The sequence below is a fragment of the Balaenoptera musculus genome, chromosome Y (genome assembly GCF_009873245.2).
Source record: "Balaenoptera musculus isolate JJ_BM4_2016_0621 chromosome Y, mBalMus1.pri.v3, whole genome shotgun sequence".
Lineage (NCBI taxonomy): Eukaryota > Metazoa > Chordata > Mammalia > Artiodactyla > Balaenopteridae > Balaenoptera > Balaenoptera musculus.
Genome location: NC_045807.1, coordinates 68,412 through 89,655, shown reverse-complemented (window position 1 = coordinate 89,655; position 21,244 = coordinate 68,412). Strand labels below are relative to the sequence as shown.

At 34.2% G+C, this 21,244-nt stretch overlaps 1 protein-coding gene across 7 annotated transcripts in view; it reads left to right on the top strand.

Annotated features, from left to right (window-relative positions):
• Positions 1-17,271, top strand: part of LOC118889450 (lysine-specific demethylase 6A-like) — a 161,951-nt gene extending 144,680 nt beyond the window's left edge. For 6 of the 7 annotated variants that reach the window (XM_036841207.1, XM_036841206.1, XM_036841205.1 and 3 more), the window contains 4 exons: positions 850-991; positions 11,807-11,933; positions 15,311-15,481; positions 16,548-17,271. In XM_036841207.1, the coding sequence (XP_036697102.1) occupies positions 850-991; positions 11,807-11,933; positions 15,311-15,481; positions 16,548-16,577 (470 nt within the window). In that variant the 3' untranslated portion in view covers positions 16,578-17,271. The remainder of the gene's footprint in view (positions 1-849; positions 992-11,806; positions 11,934-15,310; positions 15,482-16,547) is intronic. The other variant, XR_005018535.1, reaches the window with a different exon arrangement.
• The last annotated feature ends 3,973 nt before the right edge of the window (positions 17,272-21,244 follow it).

Below are 21,244 nucleotides of genomic sequence, written 5' to 3'. Positions count from 1 at the left end.
TCCATTTTGAGTTTATTTTTGTGTATGGTGCTCGGGAGTGTTCTAATTTCATTCTTTTACATGTAGCTGTCCAGTTTTCCCAGCACCACTTATTGAAGAGACTGTCTTTTCTCCACTCTGTATTCTTGCCTCCTTTGTCATAGATAAGATGACCAAAGATGCATGGGATTATCTCTGGGCTTTCTATGATGTTCCATTGATCTATATTTCTTTTTTTGTGCCAGTACCATACTGTCTTGATTACTGTAGCTTTGTAATATAGTCTGAAGTCCAGGAGCCTGATTCCTCCAGCTCTGGTATGGTGTTTTTCTTTCTCAAGATTGCTTTGGCTATTCGGGGTCTTTCGTGTTTCTGTACAAATTGTAAGATTTTTTTCTTCCAATTCTGTGAAGAATGCCATTGGTAGTTTGATAGGGATTGCACTGAATCTGTAGATTGCTTTGGGTAGTAGAGTCATTTTCACATTGTTGATTCTTCGAATCCAAGAACATGGTATATCTCTCCATCTGTTTGTATCATCTTTAATTCCTTTCATCAGTGTCTTATAGTTTTCTGCATACAGGTCTTTTCTTTCCCTAGGTAGGTATATTCCTAGGTATTTTTTTCTTTTTGTTGCAATGGTAAATGGGAGTGTTTCCATAATTTCTCTTTCAGATTTTTCATCATTAGTGTATAAGAATGCAAGAGATTTCTGTGCATTGTGTATCCTGCAACTTATAAAACAGTTTTTTAGTGTTTTTAGTTTTTCAGAATTGCTGTTAAAATGGTCACCTGAGAGGTCATAATGATTATGTTCATATATTTTGTTAGTTTGCTTTATAACTTAAAAAAATTTTTTTTTCCTCCTAGCCTGCCAGTATAAACTGGCAGTAGAACGGTATGAGTGGAACAAATTGCAAAGTGTGAAGTCAGTGGTACCCATGGTTCATCTCTCCTGGAATATGGCACGAAATATCAAAGTCTCAGATCCCCAGCTTTTTGAAATGATTAAGTAAGTACTTTCCAAAATTGCTGTAGTTCCTCTTTTGGGGGTGGTGGTGGGGATAGGGAATATGGTGAAGAGTGTTTCCTAATTATTTTTACCCCAAAGAATTATATCAGTTGACATCAGATGATAAAGTGGTTCAGAAATCTTGACAAAATAAGAGCATTTGCATGTAAAAAAATATTTTTTCTTTCCAGATAGATTGTTGTGGTACAAAGAGGAATGAAGGCATACATGAGTCTTTACCAGTAAATTCACACATCTGTGCTTTCCCTTACCCTCTGACCAAAGTGACGTCCTGGGGTATCTTTAGTTTTAATATTTGATGTCTGCCTGCAGCACAGGGAGTGAGAATGATAATAAAATAAAAATATCTCGTAAAGAAATTAGCATTTAAAAAAGTGTTTTAACTATTTAAATTTTCTGCCATAATTAAATCATCCCCTTACCTTCTTGAACCACTCATTACAAATTTAGTAGGTAAATAATTTGAATATATATATTCTAGTAATTTCTGATTTATTAGCCTAGTTTCTGTTCCATTTCTTTTGTAAGTATATTTAGAATACAGGCATACCTCATTTTATTGCTCTTTGCCTTACTGCTCTTTGCAGATATTGTTTTCTACAAATTGAGGGTTTGTGGCAACCCTATAGAGAACAAGTCTGTCAGCACCATCTTTTCAGGAGCACTTGCCCACTTTCTTTCTTTGTGTCTCATGTTGGTAATTCTCACAATACTTCAGATTTTTTCTTTATTACTATATTTCCTGCAGTGATCTATGATTAGTGCTCTTTGATGTTACTATTGTAAAAAGATTATGACTTGCTGAAGGTTCACATGCTAATTAGCAATTTTTCTTGCAATGAAGTTTTTTTTTTTTTTTTTTTTTAATTTTATTTATGGCTGTGTTGGGTCTTCGTTTCTGTGCAAGGGCTTTCTCCAGTTGCGGCAAGCGGGGGCCACTCTTCATCGTGGTGCGCGAGCCTCTCGCTATTGTGGCCTCTCTTGTTGGGGAGCACAGGCTCCAGACGCGCAGGCTCAGTAGTTGTGGCTCACGGGCTTAGCTGCTTCACGGCATGTGGGATCTTCCCAGACCAGGGCTCGAACCCGTGTCCCCTGCATTGGCAGGCAGACTCTCAACCACTGCGCCACCAGGGAAGGCCCAATGAAGTATTTTTAATTAAGGTGTATGCATTGTTATTTTTTTGATATAATGCTATTGCAGACTTAACAGACTACCATACATAGTAAACATAACTTTTGCGAAACCAGAAAATTGTGTGACTTGCCTTATTGTAATATTTGCTTTATTGCAGTGGTATGGAATGGAACCATGATGTTTCTGCTTGTACATTTTTTCAAGCAGTGCCACTTAGTGCTTCTCCAGATTTCAGTTTACATGCTTTTCTTGCCCTTCTCCTCCCCCCACTGCATCACTAATGAACAATAACTCTGCTGAAATGAATTTGGGAAATTACAGGCTAAATAGTTAAACCAGTAATTTTTTTAGTTGTTCTTAAGTCACTTCAGGGCCTGTTTATGTTCATGAACTTTGTGAATGGGAGAGGGAGATTTACAGTGTCTCCCAAACCAGTATCTTTAAAAATAATGCTGGCTAATTTTAAACAATTTTAAACTTATTTTCAAAATTTTGTTCTAACCAATATATCCAAACAGAAATTGCAGGGTCAGGGTAATGTGCCTATGCACTGTTTTACTTATTGATTCATTCCTTTTTGTTAAATGTTTGAGAAGTAAAATTAGAAAAGTTTGAAAGAATGTTATTCAAATTTTTAACTAACAGAGTAATTCCTATTAAAAATCCACAATTTATGGGTGGTCATTTGGTAACTTCCTCAGTATGGTCATTACCTCAGCTCTAATTCATGAATATATTCATAGGCTGATCCAAAATGTACTTTTTGTCTCAATGCCCCAGATTTTTTTAGGACTTACGCAAAACGAATAACATTCAACAAGTATTTGAGCACCACATACTCTATGCTTGATGCTGTTCTTGGCAATAAAATAAATACTGCAGAGTATAAAACTAAATCTCTTCCTTTGTGAGGTTTAATCTGTAGTGAAGCCAGACAGACAAATTCCCAAACAGATAAATAAGTTACTGTTAAGTAATATGAGTAAAATTTATTTTTGCATATTTGTTTGTTTTTTGGTTAGGGGGTGAAGAATGCTGCACTTTTTGTTCAAGTGGCTTCTGAGAGCATGGTTTCCATACTTGGATCGGAATCATAAAAAGGAGACACTAGAAGAAGAGCTAGGATAAAGCATTTCAGGCCCCCAAAACAAGTGAAAGTCTTAAATGAGAACAACTTTGGTGTATTTATGAGACAGAAATGGCTGTAACAGAGTGAAGGAGGGGAATAGCTGTGGTAATGAGTTCATGAAAATGGTGAGGTACGAAATTATAGATGTGTAGGCACTGTTAAATAGTTTAGGTACTAATTGTGTGTGTGTGTAGAAGAAGGAGAGGGATAGATGTTGATTTACATTTTAAAAATGTGAATTTGTCTATTACTTTGTGGAAAAAGGATTGGAGAATGGAAGATTAGAACTAAAGAGAACAGTTATAAGTCAATTGCAGAAATCCAGACTAACCTGGATTTTGATTGTATCAGTGGAACTGGGAAGAAGTATCACACTGCAGTCTATTGTCAAATGTTTACACATAGATTGGATAGTGTGATAAGGAAAAAGGAAGCAAGAAAAGACAATTATCATCTTGTGGTTTTGTTATCTCTAGTTCATAAACTTAAAACATCTCTCACTTCTGTCATTTTCATTCTCTACCCTCATTGTTCTCAACATCTTCTAGACCCCTTCCACTGTGTCAGTGTCTCTATCAGTATTTAAAATGCAGGACACCAAGTCTTGCCTTCCATGAATGGAAATGTTCCCATTTTTCTATGGTGGCATTTTAAATTACGTTTTCTTTGTCATAGCAGTTGTCTTAATATTGGACTTGAGTATACAAATCCAGGTTTTCTTCTATTTAAATTACTGGAAATAGTTTTCATCCATATTTTCCTTACACAGTTTTAAAAATATATTTAATACCCTAAGTGAATATATTTACTTATTGGTGCTGTGTTTCTTGTAGAGTTTTTTAATACTTCCTTATAAAATATGGAATCATTTTGAATATTGACTGCATTTATTATAATTTCAGAATTCTACTTCCACCTTTAGTTGTCTCTGTTTAATTAGCTCCTCTTTTTGTTATCACTCTGATTAAAAATGTTAACCAGGGTCATTCAGCCACCTCTCAAAATGTACTTTCATTCACCACCAACTCTTATTTGCAGTGTCTTTCATTTAATAGACATTTGAGTACTAGCTTTATAGATATTTGAGTACTAGCTGAATAGATGGAACTGGGCTGAGCCCTGAAGATTTATAAATATTCTGTGCAAATTCCTGTCTTCATTTAGGGAAGATGGGGAGAGACAGTGGAGGTAGGAGGGCAAAAGTTGTAGAGCATGTAAATACATGGATTAAAAGTTGTAGATTTTAAAATGTATCAATGACATCAATTACAACTCAGTAAAAAAAAAAATAATATCCTAATTTTTTAAAATGTTAATGCTATATATCTTGGGTCCTACAGAGTCAGGGATGTTTGCGGGGAGCTGTTCTTTGGAAAAGCAAGGTAATTTATGTGAAGGACGAAGGTATAGGAGAAGGAAAGAGTAGAGAATTTGTTGTGGGAAAAGAATGAATGAAATATCCCTTTGGGTTTCCATATTAAGTAGGTTTTAGATGTCCAGTAGTACTTTGTAATCTTACTAAGTTTTATTCTAAGTGCTGAACAAAAATTATTTCAGTTACACCAGGCTTAGGTTGCCTATCTAGTTAGGTGCAGAATCAGCATTTTAAAACACCTATATTGGTTCAGGAGGAAGGTCTTTGTTTGTAATTGTTACACATCACTTCATTTGGGGCAGTAGCAAGACTGAGAAGATGGAAACAGATTTTAGAAAAAGCTATGGGAAATAACTTCAGAGAGCAAAGCAGGAGCCAACTAACTGGGGAGTGTTTTACCTACTATTTTGTGATTATTACCTTTACAGGAAGAGAACTAACAATGAGGAATAGAACTTCAAAGAGTAGTTGTATTTAAGAACAGGAAAAATGAGGAACTAGATAAGAGAATGAACAGAGAGAGGCAGGAGAGCAATGAGAATATGTTGTTAAAGAAATAACAAAGATTTATCGTTTTTGTTGTCTTCCCAGAAGTTTTTTTGCTGTTTAATTATTGTATCCATATCATTGCTTTTGTCCTCAAATCCTGTCAAAAGGAGGTGGTATTAATTTAACCTGTTTTGTGTGCTGTGTTGATTCCTAAACAGTTTCTTTCTTGTAATTATTCCCTTTGCTTTGAGTCATTTGATGTGTTAGCTTTGGGCATCTTTTTCATTCCTCCATTCATAGCAGTATGGCTTTTCACTTTGATGTATCCCTGAAACTACTTGGTTGAGGTAACCAGTGACTAGCCATTTTAAATACAAGACATCACAATTGTAGAATTCTTGAGAATCTACATTTTTAAGCCTAGCACATGAATTACTGAAAGAATTTGACACTCCCTCACCTCCAGCTCTCTTGATAGTCATTTCTCACACTACTACTTTTAGATGTATGCTTAAATATTCTATTTTTACCACCATGTTTACTATTTTAAACCTCTTTATAGTTGGTTTGTAGCTAAATATAGTATGCTTAAGTATAGCAAATCAACCAAAAAGAAAATAAGGAATATTTACCAGTGTCATCTACTGAGGTGTAAAGAGATCTTTCTATTCTTTAATTCAGTCAGTGTTCATTGTGAACCAACTGGGTGCCTAGGTACTTTGCAGGATGCTTTGAAAGGTGTGATCAATTTTTCGGGTGCTAACTATTAGAAACAATCTACTCTTTGCACAGCTATTGAAAAAACATACTCTTTTTTTTTTTTTTTTAAATTAATTAGTTTATTTATATTTTTTTATTTTTGACTGTGTTGGGTCTTCACTTCTGTGTGAGGGCTTTCTCTAGTTGTGGCAAGTGGGGGCCACTCTTCATCGCGGTGCGCCGGCCTCTCACTATCGCGACCTCTCTTGTTGCGGAGCACAGGCTCCAGACGCGCAGGCTCAGTAGTTGTGGCTCACGGGCCTAGTTGCTCCACGGCATGTGGGATCTTCCCAGACCAGGGCTCGAACCCGTGTCCCCTGCATTGGCAGGCGGACTCTCAACCACTGCGCCACCAGGGAAGCCCGAGAAACATACTCTTTGCTTTAATGGAACTGTTGCTAAGGTACAATGGGGGAGCATAGAGGACGGCTCTTTGAAGAGAGAATTCAGGAAAAACTTTACAGAAGAAATACTCTAGGTTATAGTTCCGTTCTTTGGTTTTAAAAAGACACATACTTTGAGGCTTCCCTGGTGGCGCAGTGGTTGAGAATCCGCCTGCCAATGCAGGGGACACGGGTTCGAGCCCTGGTCCGGGAAGATCCCACATGCTGTGGAGCAGCTGGGCCCGTGCAGCACAACTACTGAGCCTGCGCTCTAGAGCCTGTGAGCCACGACTACTGAAGTCCGCGCACGTGGAGCCTGCTCTCCACGGCAGGAGAGGCCACCGCAGTGAGAAGCCCAAGAAGCCCGTGAAGCCTGTGCATTGCAGTGGGGAGTGGCCCCTGCTCACCGCAACTAGAGGGAGTATGGGCACAGCAGTGAAGACCCAGTGCAGCCAAAAATTAAAAAAAAGAAAAAAAAGATACATATTTTTCCCTACCACCCATACTAGCAGGGTATAGGACAGCATTCTTAAACACATTAATAATTCTGTAGTGAAACGTGAATGGGCACTGTAAATGAGCTACGTAATAACTATAGTAGCCTGTTTTAAACACCAACTGAGTTTTACAAACCTTAGGAATACTTGGTGTAACTAAACTATAAGTGCTTTGCCACTTAGTTTGTATTTGCACTATGTGATTTTAAAATGGCAAGGGTATTTCCACTTGCCAACTACTGATTTCTTTGTTGGTTTAAGACTGAATTATCTTTCTTTTCTCAAACTACTCTATAAGATGCCTAATTTTTTTTTCCTTTGTAGTTAGTTCAAGTTTGGTATCAGTGCCTTCTAAAGCTAGAAAGCCTTTTGTGTGACTTAGTGATTTAGTACATCTTTTCAGATTTCTACAACTTAGCCATTTTACTATATTGGACTAATCTTCATTCGTACTTTATTTCATATTCTTCCAGATACCACCTAAAAATGGCAGCAAGGAAAATCATGAGTGAAAAGCATATTCATTATGTTGATTATTATTGTCTGTCATTTTAGAATGCAACGGACTTGACTTCAAAGATTTTAATCCTAAACCTCGAGGAATCACTCTAATAGTTGATCTCAGTGTAGAAATTTCTCTTTTGACTTAAATTACTGTCAAAACTTTTTGACAAATCCTTTATGTTACAACTGAACTGAATTTCTCCTGATGTGGATCAGAATTAAAACTGTGTCTTTGCAGTTAAGCTCAACTTGTTCATTCATAATAGTTATGGAACATATATAAACTGTTTGGCTAAAAATTTCACGTAGGTTTCACACCAGCAACAGTTGCTAATGAGAAGAATTTTTAATTTTGGAAGTAAAAATATCAAATTTGGAGGTTAAATCAGTTGGCCACAGTATGATGAAGATAGGAAGAATATAGGCATGAATTGAAAGGTAATTACTACCGTTCAGACAAGAGGCAGCCAGAATTTAGAGAATAAAATAAGATATATTTCATGGTTGAATGGTTGAGATAAGGGAGGCATCTGTTTTGCTTGATTAGGGATTGTTACACAGCATTGGCTCTTGTCACTGAGATTGTGGCTAAAGAATAAGGAGAGGAATGAGTTAGATATTGATAGTGATGTTACAGCCTGGCTTTTTCAACATGCAGAATTTAAAGTCTTCATAGAATGTTTAAAGAAAAATTTCTGTAAACACTCAGAGGGGTAGATAGCTCTGTTGCCTAGTATAGAGGACTGATAGCTGGAGCTAGCTTATATATAATTCCTGCTAAGATTTGAGATGCTGAGGTTTCTGAACTATTAGCTATTTTTAAAACATCACAGAAAGGCTGCATTAAGAGTACTTAAAGTTTAAGTCCACTGATGTCTTATTTTAATTTACTCAACTCCTGTATCTTTCCATATTAAGATATATATATATTTTTAAAGTAAATTTTACCACAAAACATAGCTGCACTACACAAATTGAATTACACAAGTTGAATTATATTATTGTATAAACTTTTTCAGCCCTGCAGAAAAGTTGGAGAATAGTACACTGAATATTGATAGAATTTTCATCTTAGTTTACCATTTAAGTTTTTGCCACATTTACTTACTATCTATGGAATCCTGCCTAATTTATTCTACATCTTTTAAAAATAAGGGCCTTACCATTCATACTCATAGTAGCTTTGTCACACCTAAGATAACTAAAATCAGAATATCATATTATCTGTAGTTAAAATTTATCACCTGTCCAAATAGTTCTTTAAAAGGTATCGCTTCTCTTTAGTTCACTCTTATTCCCAATTTAGAGTCATTCAGAGTTCACGTTGAATATAGTATTTGGCTGTTCTTTTTGGACTCGTTCAATCATGTCATGTCTTTTTGGTCTCTTTTAAGAACGGTTTTTTTTTTTTTTTAATTAATTAATTAATTGATTTTATTTTTGACTGTTGGGTCTTCGTTTCTGTGCTCAGGCTTTCTCTAGTTGCGGTGAGCGGGCGGTACTTTTCATCGCAGTGCGCGGGCTTCTCATTGTCGTGGAGCACAGGCTCCAGACGCGCAGGCTCAGTAGTTGTGGCTCACGGGCTTAGTTGCTCCGAGGCATGTGGGATCTTCCCAGACCAGGGCTCGAACCCGTGTCCTCTGCATTGGCAGGCAGATTCTTAACCACTGTGCCACCAGGGAAGCCCAAGAACCATTCTTAACGACATTGTCTTTTTATTTGAAGAGACCAGGCCAGGTGCATTTTATAATGTTTCAGATGTTGGGTTTGTCTGGGTGTTTCCTTACATTAGATTCAGGTTAAACATTTTTGAAAAGAGATAATGTGTTTTCTATTTGTATCATATCAGGAGATATATAATACTGTTCCTTTGGTCACTATTTGAGATTGGAGTTAAGTTGAGTGGATATATTTTTCCTTGGATAGCTGAAAAATAATTTCCTTCCCTATTTCTAAGTATTATCATTTATGTATCATGAGGGGACACTAAATATGTACTTTAAAGCTTAAAATACAGGTAATGGAGTTGTTGTTTATTCTTGATTTTTATCTGTATTCTCCAAAATAAATATTTCTTCTTTCTTGGTTTTAATTAAAAAATGAGTTGATTGAAAGTTTAAGGGAATCCTCACTCTTCAAATTATAGTTAATATTTGAAGATATTTGAAATTTATTACAGTGCTTTGATTTTCTTCATTTTCATGCAACTCATATGTTCATTAATATTAGAGCATTCCTTTTGATAAAATCCTTGAAAGGAATTAAACGATAATGTAGTAGGTGAGATCTTTTGGTACTGATTCAACTTTGTAATATAAATAGCAAGTGTTCTTTATGCAGTTGAATGGTAAATGAAGCCAGTTACAGTGATTCGTAGTATGCCCACAATTATCACCATATATTAGGCTCACTTTTTTTACATGCCTCTGTCAGTAAGATAGGCTGGAAAAGGCAAGGCATCTCTTGGTTTTTAATTTCCGTATCATCTACTAAAATTGTGGTGACAGTCTGAGATTGTTGTCAGAAAGACTTTAATATTGAGTCAGCCTAACTTTTATTTATTCCAGTATCTATCTGCATCATTTGGGATCTTATTTTGGGAAATTTCACCCTTCTGTTCTCCATTTTCCTTGTTTGTAAAATGGGATGGACAATAATGCCTCTGACAGTGGGCTTAGGTAGCATAAAAACTTAGGTGGCCTAATGTATGTAACCCTTCATGAATGCTATCTTCATGAATAAAATGTTAACATTTTATTTTCCCACATGATAGCATTGTTAAGTTTATGAGCATTGCTGTCTGTGCAAATAAAAATTTGCAGAGTTTTAATCATTATTTTCCTGTGAAATAAATATTTTGAAGCAGTACTTATGTGAAAAGATGTCTAGTCCCAGAGGTGAAACCATATTGGAGAGGGGTAGGAGGAGGACATCAAGGAATGCTGTATGTCTAGTTTGATATATATTTTCTTTCCAGAACTGAATTTTTACTTCTTGCTTGTCCTAGCACTTCTTTCAAACACACACACACAAACACACCACACCACACTACAAAGCTTTTCTTACTTCGATATACAAATACAGGTAAGGTATGGCTTTGTTTCTTAAAAACTGAAAAGAATTTGTCTAGGCAGATTGAAAGTGGTATGATTTTATATGATACTCAAGAAAATTTTCATGCAAGTTTAGATTTAATATTATTATACTTTTTATGTTTTTAAATAAATGAACAAGTTTTTACTTAAAGTAAATTTACTCCAGACTTATTCTTTGATTTTAAAAAACGGATAATAATAGTTTAACCTGGCAAATAACAAATAGCATAGAAATATAAATTAAGGGAATCTAAATCTGCTATTATGTATCATATTGTAGAATTTACTTACTTGCTTAGTAATCAAATATTTATTATATACCTACTGTATACCTGGCACAGTCCTACTGCAGGTAACAAAATAGACAAAGCCTTTGCTCTCATTAATCCTACATTCTAATGGGAAAGAAAGACTAAAAGCCTATAAAGATAAGATAGTTTCAGATACTGTTAATGTAATATCATTTTTTTCAAATAATAGTTTATGTAATAATAATACGTTCCAAATTCTAAGTTAGTAGCAATTCAGTATATCAAAGAGCTCCAAGTTAGTCTGATCATGATTCCAGGGGGTTATACTATTCACAGACATTGTTGTGACATCATTTTTGCTAAACCAATTTCGTGCTTTTTAGGATAATTTTAGAGTTGAAATGTACCTTATAGATCAACTAGTCCAGCTCTGCCTTCAAAGGAGAACTTTGAGAGTTCTCAAAGTTCCCATTGTTGCCACATTTGTGGCAACTGTAATAGACAATTCTGAGCAGTGACAGCAAATTATAGAAAAATTAGCACTTTTTGTGAGAATTCAATATATTGTTAGCATCAAGTATGCACGTAAGGAAAGTATAAATTACAAAAAAGTTTGTGTTAATATAAAGATTCCATTATACTACCTTCAAATTTAAATTGAAACAATAATACCCTTTTTTCCTTTAGTACTATAGTTAAACTAATTTTATATCATAATTCATAGATAATTTTTTACATAATCCAGAATTTTAAAATCAATTATATAAAAATAATTCTGTTGTATCTAGATGTAAATATGTACCTTCTTACCTTACTATAATCAAAAGTCAGCCTGCAGTTCAGACTGGTCATTTCAAAGATGAAGAAATTGACTCTTAGGGAAACTCTCTCAGTTGTCTAAATTGAAGTAAAAAGTAAGAATATATCTTCAAATAAGATGTGAGGGTTTTTTTGGTAGACTTAAGAACATTGTATTTTTATATTCAAATATTAGTTCTCAACTTTCAGTGCTTTAGTATTATCATTGTTAGGCCTACTAGACCTGAAAAATTGAAAAAAGGAAAATTATGTGAATAGACCTTAGAACCAAGAATGTCAAAGTTATTTCTATTTGGTGTTTCTTTTGTGCTAAGAATACTCAGTATTCAGTTGTCACAATAATTTTTCTCCATAATAGGTATTGTCTTATGAAAATTCTAAAGCAGTGTCAGACACTGAGGGAAGCTCTTATTACAGCAGGAAAAGAGGTTATATGGCATGGGCGGACAAATGATGAACCAGCGCATTACTGTAGCATTTGCGAGGTAACTTCTTATTGACAGTTTTGTTGTGGTTTCTCTAAGATTTAGTTTCTTTTGTTTTTTAATTATAAATTTACCTATACTTTAATGTATTTTATTGAAATTGACTATCATAGCAATTGTATTAAATTTTCATTTGATGGTATAATATTTCATTAAATATTAACTCAGAAGTATCTCCTAACAGTGGTATTTGTGTTGTACCTTCTTACCAGATGATTATCATCTCAGATTTTAAATCAGGAACAATTTGTAGTAAGTGCACAGTTGCCAGCAAACTGGATCTATTTCAGTATAGGCCTAGGCTGATAAGTGTTAAGTCCTTTCTAGTTAATTTCATTAATTTTTAATTTTTTTCTCTTGTGACCAAGACTTGTAAAAAGTACAAAGATAAAGATGTGGTAGCTGTTCTGGAGGAGCTTATATTCTACTTGGATAATACAGTTTGTTAACAACTAAATGTGATATATATGAAACCGTAATGACTATGGGCATATATACAGACTACTATACAAATGTTTACGAAAAATGATTTTGTAACATTACCATCGAAGCCCCTTGAAGGATGAATTTGATTTCAGCAGGTGAAAAATGGCTTGAATTGGAGAATAAAGCATCATTAGGTATTACAGATGGGGAAACAAGTGGTGTACATAATAAAGAGGTTAAGTAATTCAGTGTGGCTAGAAAATGTAGCACATATTTTCAGAATGTGTAAGAGATGGTGTGTAGCTTGTGAGCATCTTGAATTTAAGGAATCTGATGTTTATTCTAAGGTCATTAAAAGTTTTAGAGCAAGGGACTCTTAAGTAAAGATACGTGTTTCAGGGAGGAGTGGTAGTTGATCATTGAAGAGGATGGAGGTAGAAAGTGAAGAGGCTAGTTGGGAGACTACTAGAATGGGTAGTGTGTTTGGTTTATTTGTTTTTTTGTTTGTTTGTTTGGCTGCATCACGAGGCGTGTGGGATCTTAGTTCCCAGATCATACGCATGCCTCCTGCATTGAAAGCACGTAGTCTTAACCACTGGACTGCCAGGGAAATCGCTAGAATGGTGTTAAGAGAACTTAACGGAGGGCTGAGACTCATAGGTAGTGTTAGGGATATAGAAGAAAGGGAGAAGTGTTTAGAAAGTAAAATCAATAGGATAGTTGATCAAATGACAAATGATGACAAGTTGAAGAAACACAACTTTTTTAACTGGGGTCGCTAAAGTATGTTACTGCCTATTCATAGTAAAAGAAAACCTTATGAACTCTGCATTTTTTTGTAATTGCTTTACAATTTCTGCTGTACAATGAAGTGAATCAGCTATATGTATACATATATCCCCTCCCTCTTGGACCCCTCTTCTACCCCACCATCCCATGCAACTAGGAGGTCACCACAGAGCACTGAGCTGAACTCCCTGTGCTATACAACAGGTTTCCACTAGCTATTTGTTTCACACATTGTAGTGTATTTATGTCAATCCTGATCTCCCAATTCGTTGTACCCTCTGCTTTCCCCCGTGTCCACATGCCCGTTCTCTATGCAGCATCCCTGTTCCTGTTCTGCGTATAAATTCATCTGTACCAGTTTTCTAGATTCCACATATATGTGTTAGTATACTATATTTGTTTTTCTCTTGCTGACTGACTTCATTCTGTGTCACAGACTCTAGGTCCATCCACGTCTCTACAAATGACCCAGTTTCATTCCTTTTTATGGCTGAATAATATTCCAGTGTATTTATGTACCACATCTTCTTTATCCATTCATCTGTCATTGGACATTTAGGTTGCTTCCATGTCCTGGCTATTGTAAATAGTGCTGCAGTGAACATTGGGGTGCATGTGTCTTTTTGAATTACTGTTTTCTCTGGGTATATGCCCAGTAGGGGGATTGCTAGATCATATGGTAATTCTATTTTTAGTTTTTAAGGAACCTCCATACTGTTCTCCATAGTGGCTGTATCAATTTACATTCCCACCAACAGTGCAAGAGGGTTCCCTTTTCTCCACACCCTCTCCAGCATTTGTTGTTTGTAGATTTTCTGATGATGCCCATTCTAACTGGTGTGAGATGATGCCTCATTGTAGTTTTGATTTGCATTTCCTAATAATTAGTGATGTTGAGCATCTTTTCATGTGCCTCTTAGCCATCTGTATGGTCATTTTTTTGGAGAAATGTCTATTTAGGTCTTCCGCCCATTTTTTGTTTGGGTTGCTTGTTTTTTTGATACTGAGCTGCATGAGCTATTTGTGTATTTTGGAGATTAATCCCTTGTCAGTTACTTCGTTTGCAAATATTCTTCCATTCTGAGTGCTGTCTTTTCGTATCTTTTATGGGATTTTTTTTTTTTTGCTGTGCAAAAGCTTTTAAGTTTAATTAAGTTGTTCCAAGATGATTTGAGGTGATGAGTTTCTAATAACTGAACAAGTCAAACAGAAATCAGATCACTTGCCTAGAACTTGGAAAGTTCTGAACTAGATCTTGAAATTGTGTTACACTTATGAGATATACTGATTAAATCTGTTAGCTATTTTAATATTGTATAGCCTCATTGAAGTATATTATTATAAGGCCAAACAGATTCTGGTTAGGTATTATACCTCAGATAAATAAGAATCTATTCTGTATATGAAAACAAGTATTCTATCTATTATCCATTTTCCTGGCTGAGTCATTGCAACTCCACATTCTTTCTAAGATGCACTTATTGTCTCTCAGTATGGTAAAGTTCATGAATACACCCTGTACTTACTTTTCTTAATATAGTAGGCTTAGAAGTGAACACCCTTTATTAGTCATCCTTGAGTTTTGGGCTCTTGAAAATAATCTCATCATGTTCATTCAAGTGTTTTGTTTCCTTTTTTTCCTTTACTTTTATTATTATTATTATTATTTTGGTTTGGTTTGCTTCCAGACTAAGCACTATGATATCTAAGAGTCCAAAAATGAATAAAATAGTTTAGTGACAACCTTTGTGGAGCTCAGTGTGAGGAGAGAGAGACAACCAAAACCAGAACACTATGAATACTATTATGAAAAAGTAAAAAAAAAATCATTTATCTCTTTTTTCTATTTTTGTTCTGATATTCTGGGGAAAATAAAAATAGGCTGATCCTTGTAAATGTTTGATTAAACTTTAATTAGTGATTATAACGAGGATTTCATTCCATTAGTTTAATCTCTAAATATATAACATTACCCTTGTCTTTGGATGTCCTACAAAATAAACCTGGTATCTCAAACATACAACCCTCTGGCTTTTTTAAGTCCCAGCATTTAGACAAAAATAACTGTCCACATTTTCATGTAAAGTAGAATTCCATAGTTTTATAAGTTGTGCAGATAAATTCAGCTGTCTCTGTTCAGTGCTTTTTCTCTTATAAAATAGGTGGAGGTTTTTGATCTTCTTTTTGTTACTACTGAAAGCAATTCTCAAAAGACATACATAGTACATTGCCATGACTGTGCACGAAAAACAAGTGGAAATCTGGACAATTTTGTGGTGCTAGAAGAATACAAAATGGAGGACCTCATGCAAGTATATGACCAGTTTACATTAGTAAGTGAATTCATCATGTGAGAGTACATAGTTAGCTGGGTTGTGAAGAAGCAGTGTTTGTTTTTGCTAACTAGTTAATAAGGATTAATAAGATGTATACATTTTCCATTGGTTCAATAGATGATGTGTAAGAAAATATTCCTCTTTTTCATACTTTGAAGCCTTTTATGAAATTAATATATATTACTGTTTGTCCTTTTCAGTGAGAATGGCCTAAATAATAACAATAATTACATTTAAAAATCTTTGTGTACTTTTAGAGTATTATCATAGTCTTTATGCTACTTGACTTAATTGATAAAACCAAATGTTGGTTACTTAATTCTGTAGCTATGATCTAAAGAAAAATCATTATGTTTTTAATATTCTTCTATTTTCAGAGCTTAATTGTATTTATTTAAAACCTCGTTCTGGTTATGTTTTAAACTCATGGAAATATTTGATGGATTTTGACTAATGATACAGTTTATAAGATGCATGAAACTAAATTCAGAAGTTTGTGAATTCTGCAGATTTTAATATCAAAGACAGGTTGCCTTTACTTTTGACTTTGAATGGCTTTATGAATGGAAATACAGTTATTCATGAGTTGTTAATACTGGTCAAGTGCCTTTTGTTCTAAATATTGAAATTTAGTTTGTAGTATTTTTAATTGAATGGTGCCTACGCTTGCTTAAAAAAGAGAAAAATTATGAGAAATATGTGCAATATATACTCTAGCTGAGAAATGTTCATGAACCAATAACTAGTGAAATTTTAATTAAAATTTTAAAAGTTTTTCACAAATTCTTTGTTTTAGCAGTCAATTTGGTATGTCCTGTAAGTTTTTGTGACTAAATGATGTACAGAAAAATGAGGGTAACAATTTAGAACTCTTAGAAATATGGTCCTAAAGGACACAATAAAAGCACATAATAATTAGCAGGCTATTGAACTTTCTTAAGACTTGGTGTTTCTAACTCACTTCATAAGTAGGCTGTATATCGTTTATAGCCATGAACTAGAGAACACTTTTAAGGATTAATAATATACTAAAATAATTAATACACCTCACTTTTAATTTTAGGCTCCTTCAGTATCATCCTCCTCTTCTTGATATTGTTCCATGAATATTAAATGACATCTTTTCTGATCTTCAGGAAAGTTCTGCACCACTGGGTTTGTAGCTGCTTCATAAGAGTGCTGACTAAAAGCTAATGTCTATGCAACCTTCCAAGAATATTGTCAACCAACTGAATGTAGGAGAGCACTTTTCTGCTCCAGGATGATCCAGCTTTGCTTAATAATAATTATCACATGTTTTATGGTATCTGAAAAAACTGGCATTGTCCAACAGACTACTGACTTGAAGATACCTTTTTTGTTGTTTGTTTCTCTGTTTCTGGACTGATAAATTAGTTTTCATCTATATTTTATCCTTTCAGAAGTTTCCTGGAGGAAGATACACTGTCCTCACTGGCCATTTGTTCGTGAAGATAGTTAATAAATTTAAATCTTTGGTTAACTTTTTTAATGTGAAAAATTAAAGGAGAAAAATATTTTTTAACTGCATTAAGTTTTTCTGTATTGTTTTGAGGCCATAATGGTTCCAAATTAAAACTTTTTTAAAAATTTAGTAGCCTAATAACAAAGATACAAAGATAATGGATTGCACATAGACTAAGGAATAAACTTTAAATTTGTGATTTTGTTTCTAATCTTGATACAGATTTACACTATTTATGAATACATATTTATTGCTTGAAAATATTTGTAAATGGAATGTTATTTTTTTTTGAGATTGCCTGCCGTTAAATATTAAGGAGTTCTGTAATTTTAAACACTACTCCTTTTATATTTTGTATGTATAAATAAAACTGTTTAGCATTGTACAGAATCTTTTGTTAAAATTGTTTAATGTTCAAAGGGTTTTCCACTGTTTGAGTTGTAGAAAGACTTTCTGTAAAGACCCAGATTTTATTCATTTTCAAATCTGATTATATATATTTTATATGTACATATATATTCACACACATGTATAACATATATAATACAATATATAATTGTAAAAAGATAAAGCAAATTTTGCATTTTCACATATATGGTAGTTTCTGAGGTACCTACTCTGAAGTATTACTTGCAAAAGTATGTTTATTTTGAAAGTAAATGTCTTTCATCTAATTTGTTAGGTTTCAGTTATTGCAGTGATCGCCAATAAATAAGTACCAGAAAAGTGTAGAGTAGGAAATGAATAGTGAAGTTAAGATTTTAAAGAGAAACATTATGTAGGTTTGATAAATCTTGTTTATTATGAAGAGGAGATTCAAAATGATGGCCTCCACTCTAAGAACAAATATATTAAGTGACTTATTTTCTGGAGTTACATGACTTAAAATTTCATGATCTTCTGCTTGTACAGCATGGTTCAGCGAGGGGAGGGGGGAATATATTCAAATTCTGTATCACTAGTAAATTTTAACAAGGTGAAGGTTTTTTACTTCATATGAACAAATTACTCTTAATTAACCATTAACCATTTTGTAAGATTTCCTTGTTTTCTATCTGTACTTGCTGAAGCATTTGGCCTGTATTCTCATTTTATCACATTTTTCTTTCTAACAGTTTTCCAGGGAGTTTTGGTAAAGTTCTACAAATGAAGTTATGCAAATGTCTAGAGAATTTATAATCCTATCTGGTGAAATGCCTTTATGATTGTATTAATGAAGTACTTTTGTCAAATAACTTCTTGAAATAATTTAAAGATGAAAAGTTGTGCATATTTTATTAAATTTAGGTAACAGTTTTTCAATAATTGAAATCTTAACAGTAATCATATATATATATACATACATATAGATACACATATGTATACACATGTATATATAATTTCAAAAGGAAGTAATTATAATTCCATTTTAGTTATGAAAACTAGCAAATGCCACTCATATTATTTTAACAGCTATATTTTCTGATTTTCATGTAAATGGTTTTTGTCCAAAGTTCATTGATGATAGAACTCAAGACAGACTCTTTTGAAACAAAAGTTAAAATTTAACCATCGGAGACTTATAAAGTATTATGTTTATATTATAATGTATTAGTGCTACATCTGAATTTTTTTAACTAGCTCTATTTTGTATTTCTTACAGAGCATCTTATTGTTTCATCTCTTTTTGAGATGATTTATTGCCAAGATTCATATAAATTGAACTTACTGTATTTACCTGCACATAAAAAAGCCTTAGTTCTATTTGGATTGCCTGTCAAGAATTACACTTCACAGAATTTTACAGTCTTTACAGCAGTAGAGAACAGGACATGAAATCAAATATACCAACATCACTTAGAAGTATGTCTACATGAAAGAAGTCTTCTGTTTCCTATCTTCTTTCGTCAGTTTAATATCCTTTATAAATTGGATTTTGGAGGTGGTTGTTATTTTACTGCCAGAGGTATAAGACTTGTTAAGATAGACTCCACCCAAGCCTTTTTTTTCCAGTATGCAGTTTTTCCAAAAGTTGAGGTACAATATTACGTAAGTTTTAGGTGTACAGCATAATGATTCACAATTTTTAAAGGTTATATTCCATTTATAGGTATTATAAAATATTGGCTATGCCCTGTGTATTCATCCTTGTACCTTATTTATTCTGTACATAGTAAGTTGTACCTGTTAGTTCCCTACCTCTATCTTGCCCTCGCCCCACCTCTTCCACTGGTAACCACTCGTTTATTCTCTGTATCTGTGAGTCTTTCTGTTTTGTTATTTTTACTAGTTTTATTTTTTAGATTCTGCATATAAATGATATACAGTGTTTGTCTCTGTCTGACTTATTTTACTTAGTATAATACCCTCCAAGCCCATCCATGTTGTTGCAACATTTCTTTTTTTTTTTTTTTTTTAATAACTGAGTAGTATTCCATTGTGTCTGTATACCACATCTTCTTTAAACACGTATCTCTTAAAGGATACCTAGGTCGCTTTCTTATCTTAGCTATCGTAAATAATGCTATGAATATTGGGGTGCATGTATCTTTTCGAATTAGTGTTTTGGGGTTTGTTGCATATATATACCCAGGAATGGAATTACTGGATCACATGGTAGTTCTCTTTTTAGTTTTTTGAGAAACCTCCAAACCATTTTCCATAGGGGCTGCACCAATTTACATTCCGGCCAACAGTGTAGGAAGGTCCCCTTTTCTCTACATCCTCTCAGACACTGGTGACTTGTGTTCTCTTTGATGACCGCCATTCTGACAGGCAAGAGGTGATACCTCATTGTGGTTTTAATTTACATTTCTGTGATGGTTAACAGTCTTTTCCTGTGTTCGTTGTTCATCTGGGAAAATGTGTCTTCTGGTCTTCTGCCCATTTTTTGTTTGGGTTATTTGGGGGTTGTTTGATATTGATTTGTAAGAACTCTATATATTTTGTGTATTAATTCTTTATCAACCATGTCATTTGTAAATATTTTCTGCCATTCATTAGGTTGTCTTTTTGTTGATGAAAATGAATGCTCTGCAAAAGCATTTCTGTTTAATTAGGTTCTGTTTGTTTTTTTGGTTGTATTTTTTTTACCTTAGGAGACAGATCCAAAATATTGCCATGATTTATGTCAAAGAGTATTCCACCTCTGTTTTCTTCTAGGGGTTTTATGGTTTCCAGCTGTCTTGGGGCCTAGCTTGTGATCTATTTTGAGAATGTTCTGTATGCACTTCAGAAGAATGAGTATTCTGCTGCTTTTGGATGACATGTTCTATATATATATATTCAGTCCACTTGGTCTAATGTGTTACTTAAGGCCAGTGTTTCCTTACTGATTTCTCTGTCTGGATGCTCTGTCCACTGATGTAAGTGGAGTGTTAAAGTCCCCTCCTATTACTGTGTTACTGTTGATTTCTCTCTTTGTGTCTGTTGATATTTGCTTTATATTTAGGTGCTCTATGTTGGGTGCATGTATGTTTATAACTGTTTTATCTTCTTCTTGGATTAATCCTTAATCATTATGTAATGAATGTCCTTCTTTGTCTCTTGTAACAATCTTTATTTTAAAATCTATTTTGTCTGATACAGGTTTTGCTACCCCAGCTTTCCTTTGATTTCCATTTGTTTGGAATACCGTTTCCATCCCCTCGCTTTCCATCTACATGTGTTTTTAGATTTGAAGTGAGTCTCTTGTAGGCAACCTGTGGATAGGTCTTGTTTTCACATCAGTTCAGCCACCCTATCTCTTTTGATTGGAAGATTTAGTCCATTTACATTTAAAGTGATCACTGAAGTGTATGTTATTATTGCCGTTTTGTTGTTTGTGGGGTTTTTTAGTAGGTCTTTTTCTCATCTTTTGTGATTTAATGACTTTTTTTTTTCTTTTTTGCCTGCATGGAGTGGCCCATGGGGTATTAATTCCCCAACCAGGGATCGAACTCACGCCCCCTGCAGTGGAAGCACGGAGTATTAACCACAGGACTGCCAGGGAAGCCCCTTAATGACTTATGTTTGGATGTCTTTTCCTTTGTGTGTGTGTATCTGTTACAGATTTTTGACTTCTGGTTGGTTACCCTGGGGTTTATATATAAGTACACACACACGCATACATATGCATATGATTGTTCGAAGTTTCTGATCTTTTAATTTAAAATGCATTTTTACAGTCCTTCATTTTCACTTCCCTCTCCTCAGGATTACTGTTTTTTTATTTGTTTAATAAAATTTTATGTATTTGGCTGTGTTGGGTCTTCGTTGCTGCATGTGGACTTTCTCTAGTTGCGGCGGCAGAGGGGGGC